The 22,417-nt window shown below is 42.6% G+C and overlaps 1 protein-coding gene and 3 long non-coding RNA genes across 7 annotated transcripts in view; all 4 read right to left on the reverse strand.

Moving 5' to 3' along the window:
* Positions 1-1,510: 1,510 nt before the first annotated feature.
* Positions 1,511-1,835, reverse strand: LOC310735096. Its single transcript, XR_014536220.1, has 2 exons — positions 1,690-1,835; positions 1,511-1,650 (listed from the first exon to the last, which is right to left on the reverse strand). It is a non-coding gene; the product is annotated as an uncharacterized lncRNA (long non-coding RNA).
* Positions 1,836-9,707: 7,872 nt separating this feature from the next.
* Positions 9,708-9,988, reverse strand: LOC310735047. Its single transcript, XR_014536203.1, has 2 exons — positions 9,835-9,988; positions 9,708-9,793 (listed from the first exon to the last, which is right to left on the reverse strand). It is a non-coding gene; the product is annotated as an uncharacterized lncRNA (long non-coding RNA).
* A 1,777-nt stretch (positions 9,989-11,765) lies between these two features.
* LOC310734125 lies at positions 11,766-12,876 on the reverse strand. Of its 3 annotated transcripts, none has more exons than XR_014535975.1 (5): positions 12,795-12,876; positions 12,624-12,713; positions 12,363-12,407; positions 12,219-12,263; positions 11,766-12,137 (listed from the first exon to the last, which is right to left on the reverse strand). It is a non-coding gene; the product is annotated as an uncharacterized lncRNA (long non-coding RNA). The 3 variants fall into 3 exon arrangements; XR_014535976.1 differs by having other exon boundaries at positions 11,766-12,180; positions 12,217-12,263; XR_014535974.1 differs by lacking the exon at positions 12,219-12,263.
* A 1,731-nt stretch (positions 12,877-14,607) lies between these two features.
* Positions 14,608-22,417, reverse strand: part of LOC310735003 (cdc42 effector protein 4-like) — a 10,404-nt gene continuing 2,594 nt past the window's right edge. The window contains exons 2-3 of one of the 2 annotated variants that reach the window (XM_083557570.1): positions 17,912-18,103; positions 14,608-16,456 (exon numbers count right to left, since the gene is read on the reverse strand). In XM_083557570.1, the coding sequence (XP_083413696.1) occupies positions 15,490-16,233 (744 nt within the window). In that variant the 5' untranslated portion in view covers positions 16,234-16,456; positions 17,912-18,103 and the 3' untranslated portion in view covers positions 14,608-15,489. The remainder of the gene's footprint in view (positions 16,457-17,911; positions 18,104-22,417) is intronic. The other variant, XM_083557571.1, reaches the window with a different exon arrangement.

The raw sequence follows: 22,417 nt of genomic DNA on the forward strand, positions 1-22,417 counted from the left end.
CAAAAATAATGTGGGCTTCATTAATAATTGGAGCAATTTTATGGGCAAAGCTGGCCTGTTAGGGTGGGACGGTATCCATCCCACCCGGGAAGGTGCTGCTCTCATTGCTTGTAGTATAGGTAATAGTCTCAGAACAGCACTAGTTAACAAGTGACTGTCTAAAACCAAATCCAGGGAGCAGACAGACAGGCTAAACCGACCGTCTGCTAGCTGCACAGAGTTGTCACTCAGGATCCACCATATTGAGACGTTGTCTGTCCCCCGAGCAAAACCAAAATATAGGAATTATCAGAAAGTCTGTTTTAGTAACCTGATTAACATTAAATTAAATAGGACTGAACGCACAGCCAGCACCTCTGATCTAAAAATTTGATTGTTGAATATTAGAGCTCTCATGTCAAAAACACTATAAACGAAATTATTACCGACCAGGAGTTTAATATAATGTGTTTGACAGAAACGTGGATTAAATCGAATGAATATGTAGCATTAAATTAAGCGAGTCCTCCTGGGTATAGTTACATACACCAACCCCGTCTAAATGGCAGAGGAGGCGGAGTCGCAGCTATTTATAATAATAATCTAAACGTCACACTAAAGACTAAACAAAAATGTAAAACATTTGAAGTTCTTTACACCAGCATAAAATATTCAGTGTCCGAAAGCAGGTCCAGACAGTCAATTCCACTAATTATTATTTATAGACCCCCAGGGGCCCTACTCTGATTTTCTGATAGAATTTGCAGATTTCATCACAAATCTAGCTACTTCTTAAGACAAAGCATTAATTGTTGGTGACTTTAATATTGATTTTGATAATCAGGAAGACTCCTTAAGAGCAGCTGTTGTGTCCATTCTAGATTCAGTTGGAATTAATCAGAATGTTATAGGACCCACTCATAGTGGTGACACACTCTCGATTTGTTGTTAACATTTGGATTAAAAATAAAAAACGTAGTCATAATTCCACAGTCTGAAGCTATTTCAGACCATTATCTCATCTCTTTTAAAATTTGCCTCAGTCATTGCATTACTACTTCACCACGTTACCGTGTTAAGCGTACTTTCACGTCAGCTACAGCAGCACGTTTTATTAATAATCTTCCAGAAATTACGATATTAGATAGATCTCCGTCAGACCCTGCAGAGCTCGACTGGGCCACTGAACATCTAGAATCAACATTACGTTATACCCTAGATGATGTAGCTCCCCTTAAGACCAAAATGATCAGGGAGAAAAAATTAGCACAGTGGTATAATGATCATACGCGCACCTTAAAACAGACCACTCGAAAATTAGAACATAAATGGCATCAAACAAAATTAACAGTATTTCAAATAGCATGGAAGGGGAGCCTCCTAATTTATAGAAAATCTCTTAGTGCTGCTGATCAGCATATTTCTCCACCCTCATAGAAAATAACAAGCATAATCCTAGATGTTTATTCAGCACGGTAGCAAATTTAACAGGGGATAAAAGCACTGCACTCACATGCACACCATCAATAGGTACTAATGATTTCATGAACTTTTAAAAAATAAAATTGAAAACATCAGGCAAGAAATCCAGACGGTTAATATAAATCCAAATTATTTTACAAGTAACCCTGTAGACATCAGTGTCATTATAACAGACAATCAATTACAAAGCTTCACTCCTATTCATGAGAATGACTTAATTTCATTAACTTCCTCATCAAAATCATCAACCTGCATTCTCGATCCCTCGCCTACAAGTTTCTTTAAACAGATCATTCCAGAGGTAATTAAACCTGTTTTAAAATAATAAACTCTTCCATTAGCACTGGTTTTGTACCAAAATCTTTCAAACTGGCAGTTATACAGCCCCTTATTAAGAAACCTGACCTTGAGCCATGTCAGCTGTCCAACTACCGACCAATATCAAATCTCCCCTTCATATCCAAAATTTTAAAAAAGGTTGTAGCACAGCAGTTCTGCTCACAACTACTTATGAATAACATTTTTGAAATGTATCAGTCAGGATTTCGGCCTCATCATAGCACAGAGACGGCTCTAGTTAAGGTGGTAAATGACCTGTTATTGGCCTCTGATCAGGGTTTTGTCTCCTTACTTGTTTTGCTCGACCTTAGTGCAGCTTTTGACACCATTGATCACACTATACTACTTGCTAGACTTGAGAACGTTGTTGGAATAAAGAGAACAGCTCTCTCTTGGCTCAGGTCTTATCTGACTGATCCCTAGCAGTTTGTTGATGTAAATGGTGAGTTCTCCACACTCTATGAGGTAAAGTTTGGTGTTCCTCAAGGATCTGTCTTAGGCCCTCTGCTTTTCTCTTTATATATGCTGCCTCTTGGTGAAATCATTCATAAACATGGGACTCGCTTCCATTGCTATGCTGATGACACACAGCTGTATATTTCAGCAAAGCCAAATGAGAGAGATCAGCTTAACAATTTTGACAAGTGTGTAAAGGACATTAGACAGTGGATGCTTAATAACTTTCTTCTGCTCAACTGAGATAAGACGGAAGTACTTTTACTAGGACCACATGCAGCTAGAAGCAAACTTTCCGATTACGTAGCATCTCTGGATGGTGTTTATTTACCCTAGTCTTTCCTTTGAGTCTCACGTGAATAATATCACCAGGATCTCCTTCTTTCACCTTAGAAATATTGCTAAATTTAGAAATATGATGTCGTTACAGGATGCAGAAAAACTAGTTCATGCTTTTGTTACTTCTAGATTAGACTTCTGTAACGCTTTACTGTCTGGGTGTGCAAATAAGTGCATAAATAAGCTTCAGTTAATTCAGAATGCAGCAGCAAGAGTCCTCACTAGATCTAGGAAATATGACCACATCACCCGTTTTAATCAGTCTACACTGGCTCCCAATTAAATCTCGCATTGATTATAAAATACTACTACTGACATATAAAGCACTTAATGGTCTCGCACCGCAGTATCTGAGTGAACTTCTGTACCAGTATGATCCTCCACGCCTACTTAGATCAAAAGGTGCTGGCTATCGGTGGTTCCTCAAATAATAAAGACTACAGCAGACTAAGCTTTCTCTTATAAAGCCCCACAGTTATGGAACAGCCTTCCAACCAGTGTTCGGGACTCAGACACAGTCTCAGTGTTCAAGTCGAGGTTGAAAACGTATTTATTTAGTCAAGCCTTTGATCAGTAGATTTTTTTCATAGGTAAAGGCTTAGATCTGGAGGGAACATAGATAGAGTGTTTGGTGAACTGGGATATTTGTATGCTGTCGTCCCCTCACATTCACACGTTCACTCAGGTTTGTTGACGGTGGTGTGGTGGGTTGTCTCTTATCACAGAGATCCCCCATGTTTGTGTTACCTTCTGGTTCTCCCTTTTAGTTATGCTGCCATAGCGAGTCTTGCCAGAGTCCAAACTGCACAGTGACATTAACTTTCATACAACAATAAGGACACTTAATAATCCATATCCTTCTCTTCCTGTCACCCTCTTCTCTCTCTCTCTCTCTCTCTTTCTCTCTCTCTCTCTCTCTCTCTCTCTCTCTCTCTCTCTCTCTCTCTCTCTCTCTATCTCTCTCGGTCAAGTTAAACATGCTCCTGAGACTCCAGTGACCACTGTTCCTGCCCCTCTCCCCTCCGTGGATCTTCCCACTTAGTCCAGGCTTGCCTCTGGATAGTGTTCTCTTCGACTGGAGGCCACTCTGTGTAGCTTGGGACGGTTTCTCATCAACACCTTGGGTGGTTCCATGAAATTCCGGAGTAAGAACTGGCGCCTTGAGGATAGATTGGACTGTAGTTAATGTCAACAGTCTGCTACACTGATTTAGGATACAGTTCGCTTCTGATCATCATCACTGTACCCCGTAACATTGTATATGTACTTCAAATAAACATTCGGTGCAACCCAGATGAGGATGGGTTCCCTCTTGAGTCTGGTTCTTCTCAAGGTTTCTTCCTTATGCCATCTCGGGGAGTTTTTCCTTGCCACAGTTGCTCATCAGGGACAAACTTACTTACAAAGAGCATATTTACTTTTAATCACCACATTATCTGTGTAAAGCTGCTTTGAGACAATGTTCATTGTTAAAAGCGCAATACAAATAAAAATGAATTGAATTGAGTTACTGTTGAAAGTAACTTTTTAGTTACTTTTTTAAAGACCCTTCTTTAATGTTCCCATTAATGCCCTTTTGTGTGTTATGGTCTATACAAACACAAAACTGACTTAAACACAAAGTAGTTTTAAATATTATTTTATTAAAGTCAGAGCAGCACAAACTGAATATATCACAAGGATTTCTGAAATAAATAACAAAACAAGCTGAATAATATATTCACAATCAAAAACTAAAGTGGCTTCTGCTGTTGTGTTGAGCTCTTAAAAAAGTTCCTTTCACAGCTGAAGTATGAAAACTATCAACAATGTAGAACAGAACACTGGGTTAGCTTCTAGCTTCTAGCATGGAGGTCCTGGAGGAGCTTCAACAGATTGGAGTTGCTGTTTATCGCAGTAGATACGAGCTTCGAAACCAGAAAGACACAGCTTACATTTGACTTTAAAGTTTTTGTCTTTATACTCAACTAAAGTGAAATATTGAGCCTATATCCACTTTGAGAAACTCGTCTTGCTCTCGCCTCGACTCACCATTACTGCCGCACAGACCTGAATAAATGGAGACACGCCCACAGTGCGTCTTCTTCGTGTTTACAGTGGTGTTTGTCCTCCAATCCCACAATGCGTCTTCTTCCTGTTTACAGTGGTTTATTCACCAATCCTACAATGCGTCTCTCCTGTAAGCAAGTTAGACTGTAGTCTACACTTTAGCCGAAATTAATTCATTTAAAAAAGTAACGGGTAATGCACCATACAGTAACAGTAACGAAGTTACTTTATTTTTTGAAGTAACGAGTTACAGTATTAGTTACTGTAAAAAGTTACGCGTTACTGCCCAACACTGCATACGACTGTGCAGCAATGCACAGCTCGAATCACATCATCAAGTTCGCTGATGACACAGCAAGATCATCAGCAAGAACGATGAGTCAGCATACAGAAAGGAGGTGCAACGATTAACAGCCTGGTGTTGTGCGAACAACCCGTCTCTAATCATTGACAAAACAAAAGAGTTGGTTGTTGAGGAGAGCACAGCGTGACCATTCTCCACTGAACATCGATGGATCCTCCGTGGAGATCGTCAAGGGCACCAAATTCCTTGTTGTTCACCTGGCGAATAACCTCACCAAGAAAGCCCAGCAGCATCTCTACTTCCTGAGAAGGCTGAGGAAAACCCATCTCCCTCCCCCCATCCTGACCACGTTCTAAAGGGGGACCATTGAGAGCACTGAGCAGCTGCATCATTGCCTGGTTTGGGAACTGCACCGTCTCGGATCACAAGACCCTACAGAGTATAGTGAGGACAGCTGAGATAATCAGAGACTCTTTCCCCTCCATCAAGGGGCCCCACACACCCGTCACAGACACACCCCCCTCACACACACATTTAAATTTACGGCATTTAGCAGACGCCCTTATCCAGAGCGACGTACAAAAGTGCTTTGAGTCTCTAGCAATGAATAAATCTACACTGGTACGCAAGATTACAAACTTAATATAAATATAACTCGAATTCTACAGAGCAAACTTGGAAAGTGCTAATTTGAGTGTTTCAGTAAGATGAAGGTCTTCCATCGCTTGAAGATAGCCAGGGCTGTACGGACATCTAGGTGAAGTTCATTCCACCACCTCGGTACCAGAACAGAGAAGAGCCTTGAAGTATACTTACCTCTTATTCTGAGAGAAGGTGGTACCAGTTGAGCAGTGCTGGAGGATCTCAGACAGCATGGTGCAGTGCAAGATGTGATTAGGTCTCTGAGGTAAGATGACGCTGGTCCATTTTTGGTCTTGTAAGCAAGCATCAGTGTTTTGAATCTGATACGTGAAGTTACTGGAAGCCAGTGAAGGGAGCAGCAGTGGGGTGGTGTGGGAGAACTTGGGCAGATTGAACACAAGTCGTGCAGCTGTGTTTTGGATCATTTGCAGTAGATGAATAGCGTTCAGAGGAAGACCTGGCAGTAGTTTTGCAGTAGTATAGTCTTGAAATGACAAGAGACTAAACAAGTACCTGGGCAGCCTGTGTGGACAGAAATAGTCAAATCCTTCGAGTGTTGTAGAGCAGAAATCGTCAGGAACGAGCCACATTAGCGACATGTGAGAAGGACAGTTAAGTGTCCATAGTTCCCCCAAGGTTACGAGCAGTGGCTAAAGGGGAGAGCAGAAAGTCATGAAGAGACGCCATCTCTGTGACAACAGTAAACCCGCACCTCTTGGTAAGTGAGAGAAAGCATAGGCAGAAGACAGAGCAGCGGGTGTAGCAGTGTTCTGTGGGGATTTCCTTACAGCAGACTGGCAATTCCAGAGCCCACCTACCACCACTGTTTAAGATTGAGACAACAAAGGAGGATAGATGAGGTTACTTGCAATGGGACCTCTGTATGAATTTTAAAAAGAATATATATAATGTTAAATAAACATTAAGCATTACTGGCCTTAGGTGGGTTACCTACAATTGCTACAGACAATATAAATTCAATATAAATTCACGATAGAGCTAAAGCACACTGAAGATTGAGCTGGTTACACCTTCAATATAAGTGAGTAAGCCCTGCCCACAATTCACACCTCAAGTGAGACTGAAACTACCCTAGATTAATCACCTGATGATAATCAACTAATAAGCAGTGACCAACACTCCAGAATCAACTGAGTTGAGTAGATATACAAAGTTAGAATCCTACCTTACCAGAAGAGAGTAGATCCACAATAGAGCTAAAGCACACTGTGTCTTTTATGGCATCGCCAGGCTGAAACAGAGCGCACTGATTAGTCTCATCAGCTGCAGGTGTTTCTTACCACTTGTTCCGTCCGGCTCCACCCTCCACTCTCTCACCGCTGGCACAATCATTAAATATCAAAGTCTGGAAATACAGCCATTAACCTCTCACACAACAATTACTCTGTGTCCTAACTATAATGGTTTACATAACAAAACTGACATCTACATTTTCGTCTTCAAATTTGATCTCAGATTGAGGATACCACTAATTCATGCTGTGATTTCGCAAGATTCGCAAGATGGCGCCGGTGAGGTCGGCTGCTGTCACGACTGCTCCGGCTACGTTTTTTCTTTTTTTGTTTATTTTATACTTTTATTTAACTAGTTTTAGTTTAATTTACATAAGATGGACATCATTAGATATGACAGAGACACTCTTATATCTATTGGTGTACAATGCACTCACCTGTCACCGTTTTTTAAACCCGGACCCATGCTGGCCGAGCGAGATCCTGAGGGAGAACAAAGGATGCGACCCGTACCGGCGTCCGCGAGGGAAACGAGCCGGCGTCAGGAACAGGCTGAGGGCACGCACACACTGCGCTCCCTTACCTAGTATCTTGTTAGCCAACGTCCAGTCACTGGAGAACAAGCTCGACAACCTCAGGGCAAGGATCAAGTTCCAAAGAGACATTCGGGACTGCAACCTTCTCTGCTCCACCGAGACATGGCTGAACCCAGCGGTACCGGACCACGCCATCCAGCTGGCCGAGTTTTTCTCGGTTTACCGCATGGACAGAACACTGGTGTCAGGGAAGTCAAGAGGAGGTGGAGTGTGTCTGATGGTGAACAACCACTGGTGCGACAGCGCGAGCATCGTTCCTCTTTCACGCTCCTGCACACCACATCTGGAACTACTGACCATCAATGTCGGCCCTTATATCTACCTCGGGAATTCAGCTCGGTCATAGTCAGTGCCGTTTATATACTACCTCAAGCGGACACGGACACTGCAGTATGGGACTTACATGAGACACTAACGCAACACCAAACACAGCATCGGGACGCTACGCTCATTATGGTAGGAGATTTCAACAGGGCCAACCTCAAACGCGCACTACCGAACTTTTATCAGCACATCACCTGCCCCACCAGGGGCGAAAGAACACTGGACCACTGCTATACAACGTTCAAGAACAGCTACAAGGCACAATCACGTCCACCGTTTGGGAAATCAGACCATGCCGCCATCTTCCACATGCCTGTTTACAAACAAAGGCTGAAACAGGAACCTCCGGTTCAGAGGGAGGTCGCGCGCTGGACTGACCAATCGGTGGCCGCTCTGCAGGACGCTTTGGATGACGCAGACTGGAACATGTTCCAGCGCAGCTCTGATGACGTCAACATGTTTACGGAAGCAGTTGTGGGATTAATCAGGAAACTAGCAGATGATACGGTGCAAAAAAACACTATCATAACATTTCCCAACCAGAAGCCGTGGGTGGATAAAACCATCGGCGACGCTCTGAGATCCCGCTTCGCTGCCTACAACACGGGGCTCACCACCGGGGACATGGATGAATACAAGGCTGCGTCTTACAGTGTTCGCAGAGCGGTGAAGGATGCAAAGCGGCGCTACGGAAGAAAACTAGAGTCACAGTTCCAACAAGGTGGTTTTAGAAGCCTGTGGCAGGGACTAAGGACAATAACGGACTATAGAACACCATCTTCCAGAATGGTGGATGCGGACGCTTTAGCTCTGGCAGATGAGCTAAACACCTTTTACGCACGTTTCAAAGCTGCAGCTAACCGCGCTAGTGGCACAACCAGCGTGCACGCCGAGAGAGCCGGAGAGGTAAACACATTCACCATCTCAGAGCATGACGTGAGGAGGGCATTTAAGAGAGTGAATACCAGGAAGGCAGCAGGACCAGATGGCATCACAGGTCAGGTTCTGAAAGCCTGCGCTGACCAGCTAGCACCGGTGTTCACTGAGATATTCAACCTCTCACTGAAACAATCTATTGTCCCCTCATGTTTCAAACAGTCCACCATTGTTCCTGTCCTGAAGAAACCCCAGCCCGCCTGCCTTAACGACTACCGCCCTGTAGCTCTGACCTCAGTAGTGATGAAGTGCTTTGAGAGACTGGTCAGAGACTTCATCACTGCATCACTTCCAGACACACTGGACCCACTACAGTTTGCGTACCGTCAGAACAGTTCGACTGAGGACACCATTGCACATCTTCTCCACACTACAATCAGCCACCTGGACCAAAGAAACGGGAATTACACAAAGATGCTGTTTGTGGACTACAGTTCAGCATTTAACACCATAATTCCCTCCACACTCACCTCTAAGTTGGAGGTCCTGGGACTCTCTGTGTCAATGGATCTCTAACTTCCTGACTGACAGACCACAAGCCGTACGGGTGGGAAAACACACTTCATCCACCCTCACCCTCAGCACTGGAGCTCCCCAAGGTTGTGTTCTAAGCCCCCTGCTGTACTCACTGTACACATATGACTGTGTGGCCTCTTCCATCTCCACCACCATCATCAAGTTTGCTGACGACACTGTTGTGGTGGGCCTGATCTCCAACAACGACGAGACAGCCTACCTACAGGAGGTTAAAAACCTGAAGAGATGGTGCCAGGTAAACAACCTTCTCCTGAACGTCAGCAAGACTAAGGAGTTAATCGTGAACTTCAGCATGAAGCAGGAGTGGTCATACCAACCGCTAAACATCAACTGGACCCCAGTGGAGAGAATGGACAGTTTATGGTACCTTGGTGTTCACATCACACAGGACCTGTCTTGGTCCTGTCACATCAACACAATTGTGAAGAAGACACTTCAGACACTGGACTTGCACAGCACAGTGCACTTTACATTTCATACTTTTTTATATTCTTATTTTTTATACCACACCATTCCGCACAAGGACACTTTACACCACACCTTACTGCACACGGACACTTACGGACACTTTACACCACACCAGACCGCACACGGACACTTTATGGACAATCAAAAACCATGCTTAACTTGTTTACTGTTGTTTACTGTTTAACTGCACACTGCCATAAGCATTTTTGTATATATATAAAATCTTTATATCCTCGTATATTCTTTTTTATTATATAGTTTTTATACTTTATTTATCTGCCTTCTTTTTCTTTGTTTTTATATATTTTATTTTTATTCTTCTTTTTCACCCCATTTTATTCCCTAATGCCGGACCGTCATAAAAAGCATTTTACTGCATGTCGTACCCTGTATGTATGTGACAAATAAAATTTTATTTGATTTGAGCAAGGTGTTAATGATCACTATATTTGCTGTAATATAAATGCTGCATGGTGGGACTGCTGGAGGATTACACCAAAGGAAGAATAAGGAGAGAAGAGCCTCCAGGGACCATGATGATTTCTTGGCCCATGATGATGACCTACAGCTGAGCTCCTGGATCTATGTGCTGAATTGGGTCCAGTACTAGAGAGGGCAACATGCCGGAAATATGCCATCCCTGTTCAAAAAGAGGTCCTCACCACTCTGGGGTTAATGTCACCAAGCTGTTTCCAGTGAGAATTGAGAAACGATTTATATAAATATTATAGATAATCTTCAACTTTCTAACTAAGACCATCTTTGAAAATAATGTAATTCTATTAAATCTTATTCAATAGGTCTGGTGTATCACAGCCGTGCCAGAATACCTGCCAGTTTGGATGGTAGTATTAATATGGGTAGTCAATACATCAGGTTTCCATACACTGTGCAAGAACCGGATGAAAATAAAATGCAATTTGCAGCAGTGTCTGGTTTTGCAAATGTAATCTGCGCAACCGACTGCACTCAAATTGCTATAAGGACTTTGTATGAAAACAAAATAGTTTATGCTAATAGAAAGGAGTAGAAACTTTCAGTATACCTTTCAGACTGGATCACTTTTTCTTTAGTTCTGTAACTGCCCCGTCTGTCCCACTGACTCGTTTATCAGAAGCAGCAACATGTTGCCACTTGCGCTGCTTCCGTTTATTAATGATTCTGCTGCTGCAGCCACCAGATAATGTCGTTTTCACCTCCATTTACAAGTGTGTACATCTCTGCGTTTCTTTGCTCTTTTCTCACCTTTCACAATTATTCACCGTAACAAAATTACAATTGTATGTCAGGATTATGGAAATAAGTAGAATATATTAATATGGATTAGCAGTCATTAGGTGATTGGGGTGTATGTAATTTTTAGCTTTTGGGCGCACGTACACTTTTAGTAAGAATCACACACAGTTTTATAAATACGACCCCAGGATGGTGGAGGTGGTGTGATGTGGGAAACGTTTCTTCAGCACACTTTTGCCCTTTAACAATTATGAATTAAATCCCACTGATTATTAAGAGTTTTGCTGCTGATCATGTTCATCACTTCATGACCACAATTTACCACCTTCTAACATCTACTTTTAGACCACCACCTCATCTTCTGAACATATTGATGAGTTTAGTATTGTTCAGTGTCCTTCTCTGCCACTGGTCTGAATCATTAGGTGAAATATCAAGAATTTGTAGATATTAAAGACAATTAAATTAAATGTTAACTATAAATATTAATATATTAATAAATTACAGTAGCCATTTTTTGTTGTTCAATAGACCTGTAATCATTACAGAGTTTATTATATTATTCTTTCCTGAACAAAGAAACATCTTGCACTATGACTCCATATGCTCCACATCCTGTTCCAAACTGATCACAGCTTCCACTAAGTTCTACTGCTTTTTACATTTAATTACAAACTAAAGCACCACTTGCTCTAAGTAAAAAAAAAAAATCAGACTCAGAGTCAGAGAGGAAGAGCAGAGCAGAGAAAACGCAAAAAAAAAACAAAAAGAAAGAAACATGTTAAACACACAGCAGCACACAGAATGATTATTCCACAGCTCTTTAATTAAAAGCCCATAATAATGTTTTTCTTTATTGCGGTGGCGAGTGTATAAAACAGTATTAATTCAGATAAAACAATAAAAAAAAATACAAAGCTGTAAATGTTGTACATTTCCCATTAGCCATCATTCTCTTAAAATAATGCAATACAAACACAACATGAAGGAAGAAATCAGAAACAAAGAGAGGCAACATTTAAGGTTAGATGATAAATAAATTATTTTAAAGGAATCTTAAGTCATCTTAACTAATACTTAATGCATTTCAAACCAAAACAATAACTACCTCTTACACCATGACACTGGAAGCTACAAAACTACACGTATAGGACAAATCCACCACAATGCTTTTTACACCCAGTACCACTATTACACCTCATCTCACCCAGAACTTCATCACACCTCATCTCACCCAGAACTTCATCACACCTCATCTCACCCAGAACTTCATCACACCTCATCTCACCCAGAACTTCATCACACCCAGTACCATTATCATACCTCATCTCAGCCAGAACTTAATCACACCTCATCTCACCCCGAACTTCATCACACCCAGTACCACTATCATACCTCATCTCAGCCAGAACTTAATCACACCTCATCTCACCCAGAACTTCATCACACCCAGTACCACTATCACACCTCATCTCAACCAGAACTTCATCACACCCAGTACCATTATCATACCTCATCTCAGCCAGAACTTAATCACACCTCATCTCACCCAGAACTTCATCACACCCAGTACCATTATCATACCTCATCTCAGCCAGAACTTAATCACACCTCATCTCACCCCGAACTTCATCACACCCAGTACCACTATCATACCTCATCTCAGCCAGAACTTAATCACACCTCATCTCACCCAGAACTTCATCACACCCAGTACCATTATCACACCTCATCTCACCCAGAACTTCATCACACTCAGTACCACTATCACACCTCATCTCACCCCGAACTTCATCACACCTCATCTCACCCCGAACTTCATCACACCTCATCTCACCCCGAACTTCATCACACCTCATCTCACCCAGAACTTCATCACACCCAGTACCACTATCACACCTCATCTCACCCCGAACTTCATCACACCTCATCTCACCCAGAACTTCATCACACCCAGTACCATTATCACACCTCATCTCACCCAGAACTTCATCACACTCAGTACCACTATTACACCTCATCTAACCTAGAACCTGATTTTACCCAGAACCTCATCACACCCAGTACCACTATCACAACTCATCTTACTCAGAACCTAATCTAACACAGAACTTTATCAATGCGTATGTGCGCATGTTTGTGTATGTGTATATATGTTTACATGCCTGTATGTATGTATGTATGTGTGTGTGTGTGTGTGTATATGTATGTGTGTATCTGTGTTTGTTTGTGTTGTCTGTGTGTATATGTATGTGTGTATATGTGTTTGTGTGTCTGTGTGTATGTATGCACACTGGCGATCAAAATTTGTAAACAATTTATAAACAATTGAACAATTCTGAAATAATGTGATCTTTACTGCTCCACAGTTGAAGGAGTTTTTGTCGTGTCTATACCATGCTACCAGAACACCTTTTCCACAAAATAACTAAAGCATTAAAAAAAAAAAAAAAAACATTATTTTGCAGAAAACACACTGTGCAAGTGAACAACAAAATTAGAGAACAACAATGACTGTAGCATGGAAAAAGATTACAACAAAATGTTCTGAAGGTTACAACAGTCAGTAATTAGTAGGAAGTGTCCAGGCCTCTGCTCTGAATGACTTCAGCACATCTGCAGCCACAGGACAGCACCAGTCTCTCACACTGCTCTGGTGTGATTTTGGTCCACTCTTCTTCCAGTCTCCTCCACAGTTGGGTGACTGTAGTGGGTTTCTTGGCCATAACTTTGTCACCAAGGATTTTCCAGAGGTTCTCTATTGGGTTGAGATCAGGACTCTGGGCAGGACATGGCATTATTTCAATGTTTTCAGTTTCAAGGAACTGCTTTACCCGTTTTGCTGTGTGACATGGAGCGTTGTCCTGCATGAACACTGCTGGCTGATTGGGTGATGAACGCAGGGAAGGAACCATATGTTGTTGAAGAAGGTTCTGATAAACATTTGCATTCACTCTGCCATGTAGCTGTATAAGAGGCCCAACTCCTGCTGCAGAACACATGCCCCAAACCATCACAATTCCTCCTCCACTTTTCACTGACTTCTTTACACACTTTGGGTTCAGTCTTTCTCCAGTTTGTCGCCGAACATAATGTTTCCCATCAGACCCAAATAAATTAAACTTGCTTTCATCACTGAAGTGAACTTTGGACCAGTTCTCCTCTGTCCACACAACATGCTCCTCAGCAAAGCTTAGTCTAGCCTTTTGATTCTTTCTGCTAATGAGAGGTTTGGTCACTGCAGAGTGGCTTTCAGTCCAAATGTTCTTAAACGTCGAGACACTGTATGACGAGACAGATCCTTACCCTGTTCATTGAGATCCTCCGCAGTATATTCTTGAAATCACAGATTTGGAACGACCAACTTGTTTTGCTGTGGCTGATTGGGTCGTCCCTTTGGCCTTCATCTGGACAACCTGCTGCCAGAGGCTTTCAGTCACTTTAGAACGGCCCACCATCTTGCAGAGTCAGTGAAACTGGAAGTTAGGCTGCCAGTTAAATAGGGGTTGCCAGATAATCAAGGAAATTAGCACCAGGTACCAGATTAACACCAATAAATGGGAGGTATCGGAAAGTGTTCTCAAATTTTGATCAGTGTGTTTTCTGCAAAATAATGTTGTTTTTTTTTTAAATGTATTAGTTATTTTGTGGAAAAGGTGTTCTGGTAGCATGGTATAGACACGACAAAAACTCCAACTGTTGAGCAGTGAAGATCACATTATTTCAGAATTGTTCAATTGTTTATAAATTGTTCTCTAATTTTGATCTCCAGTGTGTGTGTGTGTGTGTGTGTGTATCAAATCAAATCAACACAAACATGTATATGTATGTGTGTGTCTGTGTGTATGTATATGTGTGTCTGTGTGTGTGTGTGTGTATGTATATGTATGTGTGTCTGTCTGTGTGTGTGTGTGTGTGTGTGTGTGTGTGTGTGTGTGTGTGTGTGCACGCGCACCAGGATTTAAATGATCCCAAACATCACACTTCAGTTAAAAAGTCTAGCTTGACTGATGGTGCATTCTGTCAGGATGCTCTTTGATGTATGAGGTGGTATCAAAAAGTTTCTAAACTAGTTTTGTAACATGCCAACAGATGGCAGCACAAGTCACAGGGAGAACCTTAAGTCAGTGTGCCAAAAGACATGGGCTTGTGTACATCAGGAGCTGTGCAACTGGTGCTATTCTGACCACGTTCATCACCACAGCTGCTTTTCTGACCAGGTGTGCACCATTTACTGAGCACCTCGCATGCAAGTTTCTCGCTGTCTTACTTTCACACTCACAAGATTTGACTCCTGTGGACTTCGCCCTCTTCCAGAAGATGAAGATCCAGTTCAAAGGCCGTTTTGAGATCAGGCGCAAATCACTAAAGGTGCTTGACACGCTTTGTAAAGAAGACTTCCAGGACACTGGGGGCGCTGTATTACTGTAAAAGATAACTAATTTGAAGATGACAGAGTAAAAACTTAGATAAATAAAGTACTTTCTTGTAAACAGAGCGAGTTTCCAAACCTTTTGAAATCACCTCGTATGTGTGGATGAAATAGTCTTTATACTCTGATCTCATCCTCATCCATGAACAGGAAGTCGTTGTCATTGATGTTAATGCTGTGTATGCTGCTACATGTCTCAATCTCATGTGCTCTTTGTGGTTTCTCCCCATTTAATACAGAGCTAAAAGTAGACACGCATGGCACCTTCTGTTCCTGCCTCTGATTTTCTGTGAGGTCTTTCTGCTTCTGCTCCATGACACTGAGGACATCTCCGAGCATGGAGGGCCCGAGGTCAATGTGGAAGGATAGAATGGACTCTGAACGTTTCATTCCTTTACCAGAGGATGGTGTGAACATGGGGAGTTCGCTCAGCTCCCCGAAACACTGTTCCTTCAACTCTAAGCTCTGCCCACCGATCCCTGACGTTCTTCCTTTCCTTTCCAGAAAGTTTAAGGAGGTGCTCTGTGGAAGATGGAGCTTCAAGTCCTGATCTTCAATCTCATAAGGAAGAGAGAACGCACTGTTAGTGGTTAGCATGTAGCTCGTAGCCTTGGAGTTTCGCTCAGACTGTGAGCGTTTGTTGCCTCTGATGCTGGGATGCAGAAGGACGTTTTTATGCACATGATTGCTTAATTCTTGTGGTGCTCTGAGAAAGGACATGTCTCCGAAGGCTTCACCTCCACGACCAATGTGCATTGTATGGCGGAAATCAGCAAGCGGTGCGCTAATCATCTTCACTGTCAGGTCAGAGTGAGAGCGGCGCTTTGCCCCAGATGAGGTCAGCTGCTTCAGGATCGGCATAGCAACAACAAAAAACTACTTCCTTTACATTGAGAGGGGAGTTCCTGTAGGAGGTGAGATATTCTGTACAGCTCTATTCAACTCTATTATACTTTCATGAATGGAACCTTCAGGAAGTGAGATCATGAAACATCACTGTCTATGTTTCTATGAGTGAGAAGATTTTCACACAGAAAAAAAATCTAAACCACAGATGCCTAGAGGTCCAGCTCCAACAAAGGACCTGAGGACAGAAAGGGGAGAGAGACATCATTTGAATATAAGCAGCATGGAGAAGCTTTTATCTGTTCCATTTACAGGGTACGTCATGCAGCGAAATGCTTTTTACGGCGGTCCAGCATGAGGGAATAGAATGGGGAGAAAAATAAAACAAAGAAAAAGAAGTCAGTACAGGCGGATCTGAACTCTAACCCCAGTGCATCGTCACACAGGATACGACACCTACAGCAGAGGGGGTTCTAGGCTGTGTGGGCAGCAGAGGGGGTTCAGGGATGTGTGGGCAGTAGATGGGGTTGAGGGGCTATGTGGGGGTACCACAGGGGGTTTGTGTATGTATAGGGGAGGTGGTAGCTCAGTGGTTAAGGCATTGGGCTTTGGATCAGAAGATCACAGGTTCAAATCCCACCACCACCAAGCTGCCACTGCTGGGCCCTTGAGCAAAAAGCCCTAAAAAAAACTACTCCCCTGCTCAGTCGCTCTGGATAAGGGCGTCTGCCAAATGCCGCAAATGTAAATGTAAAAATGTAAATGTATGTGTAGAGGCAACAAAGAGGGTTCGGGGCTGCGTAGGGGGTTCGGGAGTGTACAGGGGCAGCAGAGGGTGTTTGAGGCTGTGTTGGAGCAGCAGAAAGGATTCGGTGCTATATGGGTTTGGGGCTGTGTAGGGGCAGCAGGGGGGATATTAGACTGAGTGGGCAGCAGAGTGGGTTTGGGGCTGTGTAGGGGCAGCAAAGGAAGTTTGAGGCTGTGTAGGGGCAGCAGAAGAGGTTTGGGACTGAGTGAGCAGCAGAGGAGGTTTTGGGGTGTGTGGGCAGCAGAGGGGGGACTAAGGACTAAGTGGGCAGCAGAGGGGGTTTGGGGGAACAGCAGAGGGGGTTCCGGGGTGTATGGGAACAGCAGAGGGGGTTCGGGACCAAGTGGGCAGCATAGGGGTTTCGGTGCTGTGTAGAGGCAGCAGAGGGATTTCGGAGGTGTGTGGGCATTGACCCGTAAATGGAGGCGGAGTCAAAAGAACAGAGCAGTGAGAATCATACACCAGATCAGTGTACTGTGTTTCAGTGAGAGGATAAAGAGGGAAAAGAGAGACAAGTGAGTGTGTGTGACAAATAGAAGAACCAAAGTAGAACCAAACGAATAGAATAAAAAGAGAAAATCAGATCAAGAATAAAAAGTACCGTAATTTCCGGACTATTAAGCGCACCCAAATATAAACCACACCCCCTGAATTTGGGTGATTTGAAAGATTTTTATTTTGAACATAAATAATCCGCACCTGTCTATAAGCCGCATGTCTACACTGAAACTAATGAACTTTACACAGGCTTTAATAAGAGACAGTGTCTGTTACACGGCTTGTATCTTAACAGTAGCAGACCAAGAAAGTCATTGTTCTCCTTCCTTTCACAACTAGTTCTCTCGGGAGTTTATCTTTTGGCATCGTCGTGCGTTTAAAAATCACCATGGGTGAATCTTTTCTCCCGATGCCATGCAGCTCAGAACACAGGTGAAGTGTGTTTTCCTGCCCGGTTGTTTTCAGCGTGACGAATGATTCACATTTCCTGTAGACAGTCCAAATGAGCGGCAGGTCAAACCTCAGAGGAACATCATCCATATTTATGATGTGGTGCGGCCCGATTCAGTGGGAGCGCATCTGATTTTATATAAAGAGTTTTATTGGTTCACCTGAACACATTCGGCAATTTCATTGGTCTAATGTTATGGGGTTCAGTTTTTTGCTTGCTTCATCGTTTAAGCCATGGGGTTTAAAACGTGGGAAAAAAGTAGCGGCTTATAGTCCGGAAAATACGTTAGAGAATAAGTTTTGGGGGGTAAAGGTCAAAAGTTAAAAGTTAGTGAACCCAGCCCACTTTTAAATACTGACCAATCAGAGGCTCTCTCAATATATGCTTCTGATTAAATCATGTGACAAGCATTATCATGGACAGAGCCTACATATGGGGTTGTGTGTGTGTGTGAGAGAGAAAGAAAGAAACATTGATGCTATGACAATAGGGAAACACAGAATGAATAGAACACACAATGTCTAAGTCACTACACACACTCTATTCAGGCCTCGAGACTGTGCGTGTGTGTGTGAGAGAGAGAGAGAGAGAGACAGAGAGAGAGAGAGAGAGAGAGAGAGAGAGAGAGAGAGAGACAGAGAGAGAGAGAGAGAGAGAGAGAGAGAGAGAGAGAGAGAGAGACAGAAGAGAAATAAATAAGAATGTGCACTATGGCTAAGTGACACACACACACACACACACACACACACACACACACACACACACACACACACACACACACACACACACACACAAACATACCATTCAAAGAAAGAGAGAGTGGGTAAGTGGAAAGAAGTTAAGGCCACACCCACAATCTATACACCTCACACACTTCAGAAGTGTGTAGGGGCAACAGAGGGGGTTTAAGTCTGTGTAGGGTTAGGGTTAGCAGAGAGGATTTGGCGCTGTATAGGGGCAGCAGAGGGGATTCAGGAATGTGTAGAGGCAGCAGAGGTGATATGGGACTGAGTGGGCAGCAAAGTGGGTTGACGGCTGTGTGGGCACCAGAGTGGGTTCGGGGCTGTGTAGGGGCAGCAGAGGGAGTCTGAGGCTGTGTAGGAGCAGCAGAGGGGGTTCGAAGATGTGTGGGCAGAAGAAAGGGTTCAGGACTGTATGGGTTTGGGGCTGTGTGGGTATCAGAGTGGGTTCGGAACTGAGTGAACAGCAGAGGGGTTCTGAGCGGTGTGAGCAGAAGAGGGGGGGTTTGGGGGTGTGTGGGCAGCAGAGTGGGTTCGGCAGAGGGGGTTTGGGACTGAGTTGGCAGGAGAGGAGTTTTGGGACTAAGAGGGAAGCAGAGGGAGTTCGGGCTGTGAAGGGCCGCAGAGAGAGTTCGGGGTGGTGTGAGCGTTGACCAGTGAAAATCATACACCAGAGTAGTAGTACTGTGTTTCAGTGAGAGAATAAAGAGAGGAAAGAGAGATAAGTGTGTGTGTGTGTGTGTGTGTGTGTGTGTGTGTGTGTGTGTGTGTGTAAGAAAGAGCAAGCCCTCCACAGGGGCATTACTGAAGGGCCCCATCATAACAAATAGAAAACAGAGTAGAACCAAACAAATAGAACACAAAAAAAAATAATCAGATCAAGAAAAAAAAGTAATAAAAGAAAGAAAATGGATGAAATGGAAAAAAGGAATAAACAAATAAAGGACTCATACAGACAGAGAATAAACGATTGTTAAGGGTTAGAGAATAAATGTTAAGGGGTTAAAGGTCAGAGATCAAAGGTTAGTTAATACAGCCTACTTTTAAATACTGACCAATCAGAGGCTCTCTTTTAATATATTCTCCTAATTAAATCATGTGACAAGCATAATCATGGACAGAGCCTACATAGGGTGTGTGTGTGTGTGTGTGTGTGTGTGTGTGAGAGAGTGAGTGAAAGAAAGAAACATTGATGCTATGACAATAGGGAAACACAGAATGAATAGAACCCTAACAAGTACACACAATGTCTGAGTCACTACACACACTCTATTCAGGCCTCGAGACTGTGTGTGTGTGTGTTTCAGATCAAACTCATTTTATTATTAGTAAAAGAGAACACAAGCGAACACAACATGGATTTTTTTATATAAAGGGAAAACAAAATCCAAAACTACATGACCCTGTGTGAAAAAGTGTTTGCCCCTAAACCTAAAACTGCTTGGGCCGCCCTTAGCAGCAACAACTACAATCAAGTGTTTGTGTTTGTGTGTCTGTTTCTGCGCTGTGGAGGGATCTTGGTCACTCATCTATACAGAATTGTTGTAATTCAGCCACATTGGAAGGTTTTCGAATATGAACCGCCTTTTTACAGTCATGCCACAGCATCTCAATAAGATTTAAGTCAGGACTTTGACTAGGCCACTCCAAAGTCTTCATTTTGTTTTTTGTCAGCCATTCACAGGTGGATTTGCTGGTGGATTTTGGATCATTGTCCTGCTGCAGAACCCAAGTTCGCTTTAGCTTGAGGTCACTAACAGATGTTTGGACATTCTCCTTCAGGATATACTGGTAAACAGCAGAATTCATGGTTCCATTTATCACAGCAAGTCTTCCAGGTCCTGAAGCAGCAAAACAGCCCCAGACCATCACACTACCACCACCTCATTTTATTGTTGGTATGATGTTCTTTTTCTAAAATGCGCTGTTACTTTTACACCAGACATAATGGGACACACTCCTTCCAAAAAGTTCAACTTTTGTCTTGTCAGTCCACAGAGTATTTTCCCAAAAGTCTTGGGGATCATCAAGATGTTTTCTGGCAAAACTGAGACGAACCTTTATGTTCTTTTTGCTCAGCAGTGGTTTTCGTCTTGGAACTCTGTCATTCAGAGCATTTTTGCCGTCTCTTTCTCATGGTGGAGTCATGAACACTGGCCTTCACTGAGGCAAGTGAGGCTTGCAGTTCTTTTTCACACAGGGATGGGATTTTGTTTTCCCTCAATAATATAAACCTTCATTTAAAAACGCCTTGTTGTGTTTACTTGTGTTATTTTTTACTAATATTTAAATTAGTTTGATGATCTGATTAAAGTGTGACAGACATACAAAAAAATAAGAAATCAGGAATCACTGTGTGTGTGTGTGTGTGTGTGTGTGTGTGTGTGTCCATTCACAGAAAGAGAGAGTGAGTAAGTGAAAACAAGTTAAGGCCACACCCACAATCTATACACTCTGTGTGTCTAAGCAGTGCCAGGATCATCCTCTCTCACACACACACACACACACACACACACACACACACACACACACACACACACACACACACACACACACACACACACAATTTTCTCTCTGCTATAAACCCAGGAGTATAAGTGGTGTGTATGTGTGCATGGGTGTGTATGATTACACATACAGCACTGTTCGGATGGAAACCCCTGTAAAACACACACATCAGGGAGCACCAACCTTTTTGACACTGAGAGCTACTTCTTGGGTACCGATTAATGTGAAGGGCTACCAGTTTGATACACACTTCCGAAATAACACATTTGCTCAATTTACCTTTAATTATATGTTATTATTAATAATTCATGATATTTATCTCCATCAGGGTCAAACTCAACTGCACAGGGGCCAAAACTCAAAGCACACTTTAGGTCACAGGCCGAACAGGAGAAACATTTATTGAACAGACTAAACAATGTTTTTTTAACATAAATATAAATAAATACAGACATGAATATTATTCCAGAATTAATTAACTTCAACTTTAAATCTTTTGCTCTCCATAAAAATATCTCCTGTCCAAATTATACACGTTAGAAATATGAACATGCTGCAAAAAAACCCTGAACAAATCAATAAATATTGTGCTGTTAAGAAAAACAAAATAACAACAAATCAAAACAATCAGATTTCTTTGCTCTGATGCCATTTTATAAAAAAATAATCTTAAACTTTAAATAACTTAAAATATTTTGCTCTCCATAAAAAGAATTCTCCTGTGAAACACCAGACGTGTCACACCTTCATTATGCAGCTCTTCAGAAACTCTCCCTCAGTAAATAACCTGCTGATGAGACTCTGATTTCTCCTCTGTGTTCACTCCAGCTTCACTTTGGGATTGTTCTCTGGTGAAAAACATCTGCTGAAATGTCAGATTCTTCTTTAACTCTTCTACTTTCTGTATCTTCTGCTCTGCATTCAGGTTCTTCAGCTTCTCCTGATGTTTTGTCTCGTAGTTCCGTCTTAGATTCAATTCCTTAATTACAGTCACATTCACATTCACTCCACTAATAACACACACGTGTTTACCGCCAGTGTCAGTAAACATCTACTCAGTCAACTTTTCTCTTCACCACTGTGAGGCGCTGTTTCACAATAACTGTACAATAGAGTTAAATACATCAACAGAAGCGCGACTTGATTGACGCTGGAATGTTCTCAGGTAGTCTAGTGTTCGGTAAGGCAGCTGAA

The sequence above is a fragment of the Silurus aristotelis genome, assembly GCF_946808225.1.
Source record: "Silurus aristotelis genome assembly, chromosome: 12".
Classification (NCBI taxonomy): Eukaryota; Metazoa; Chordata; class Actinopteri; order Siluriformes; family Siluridae; genus Silurus; species Silurus aristotelis.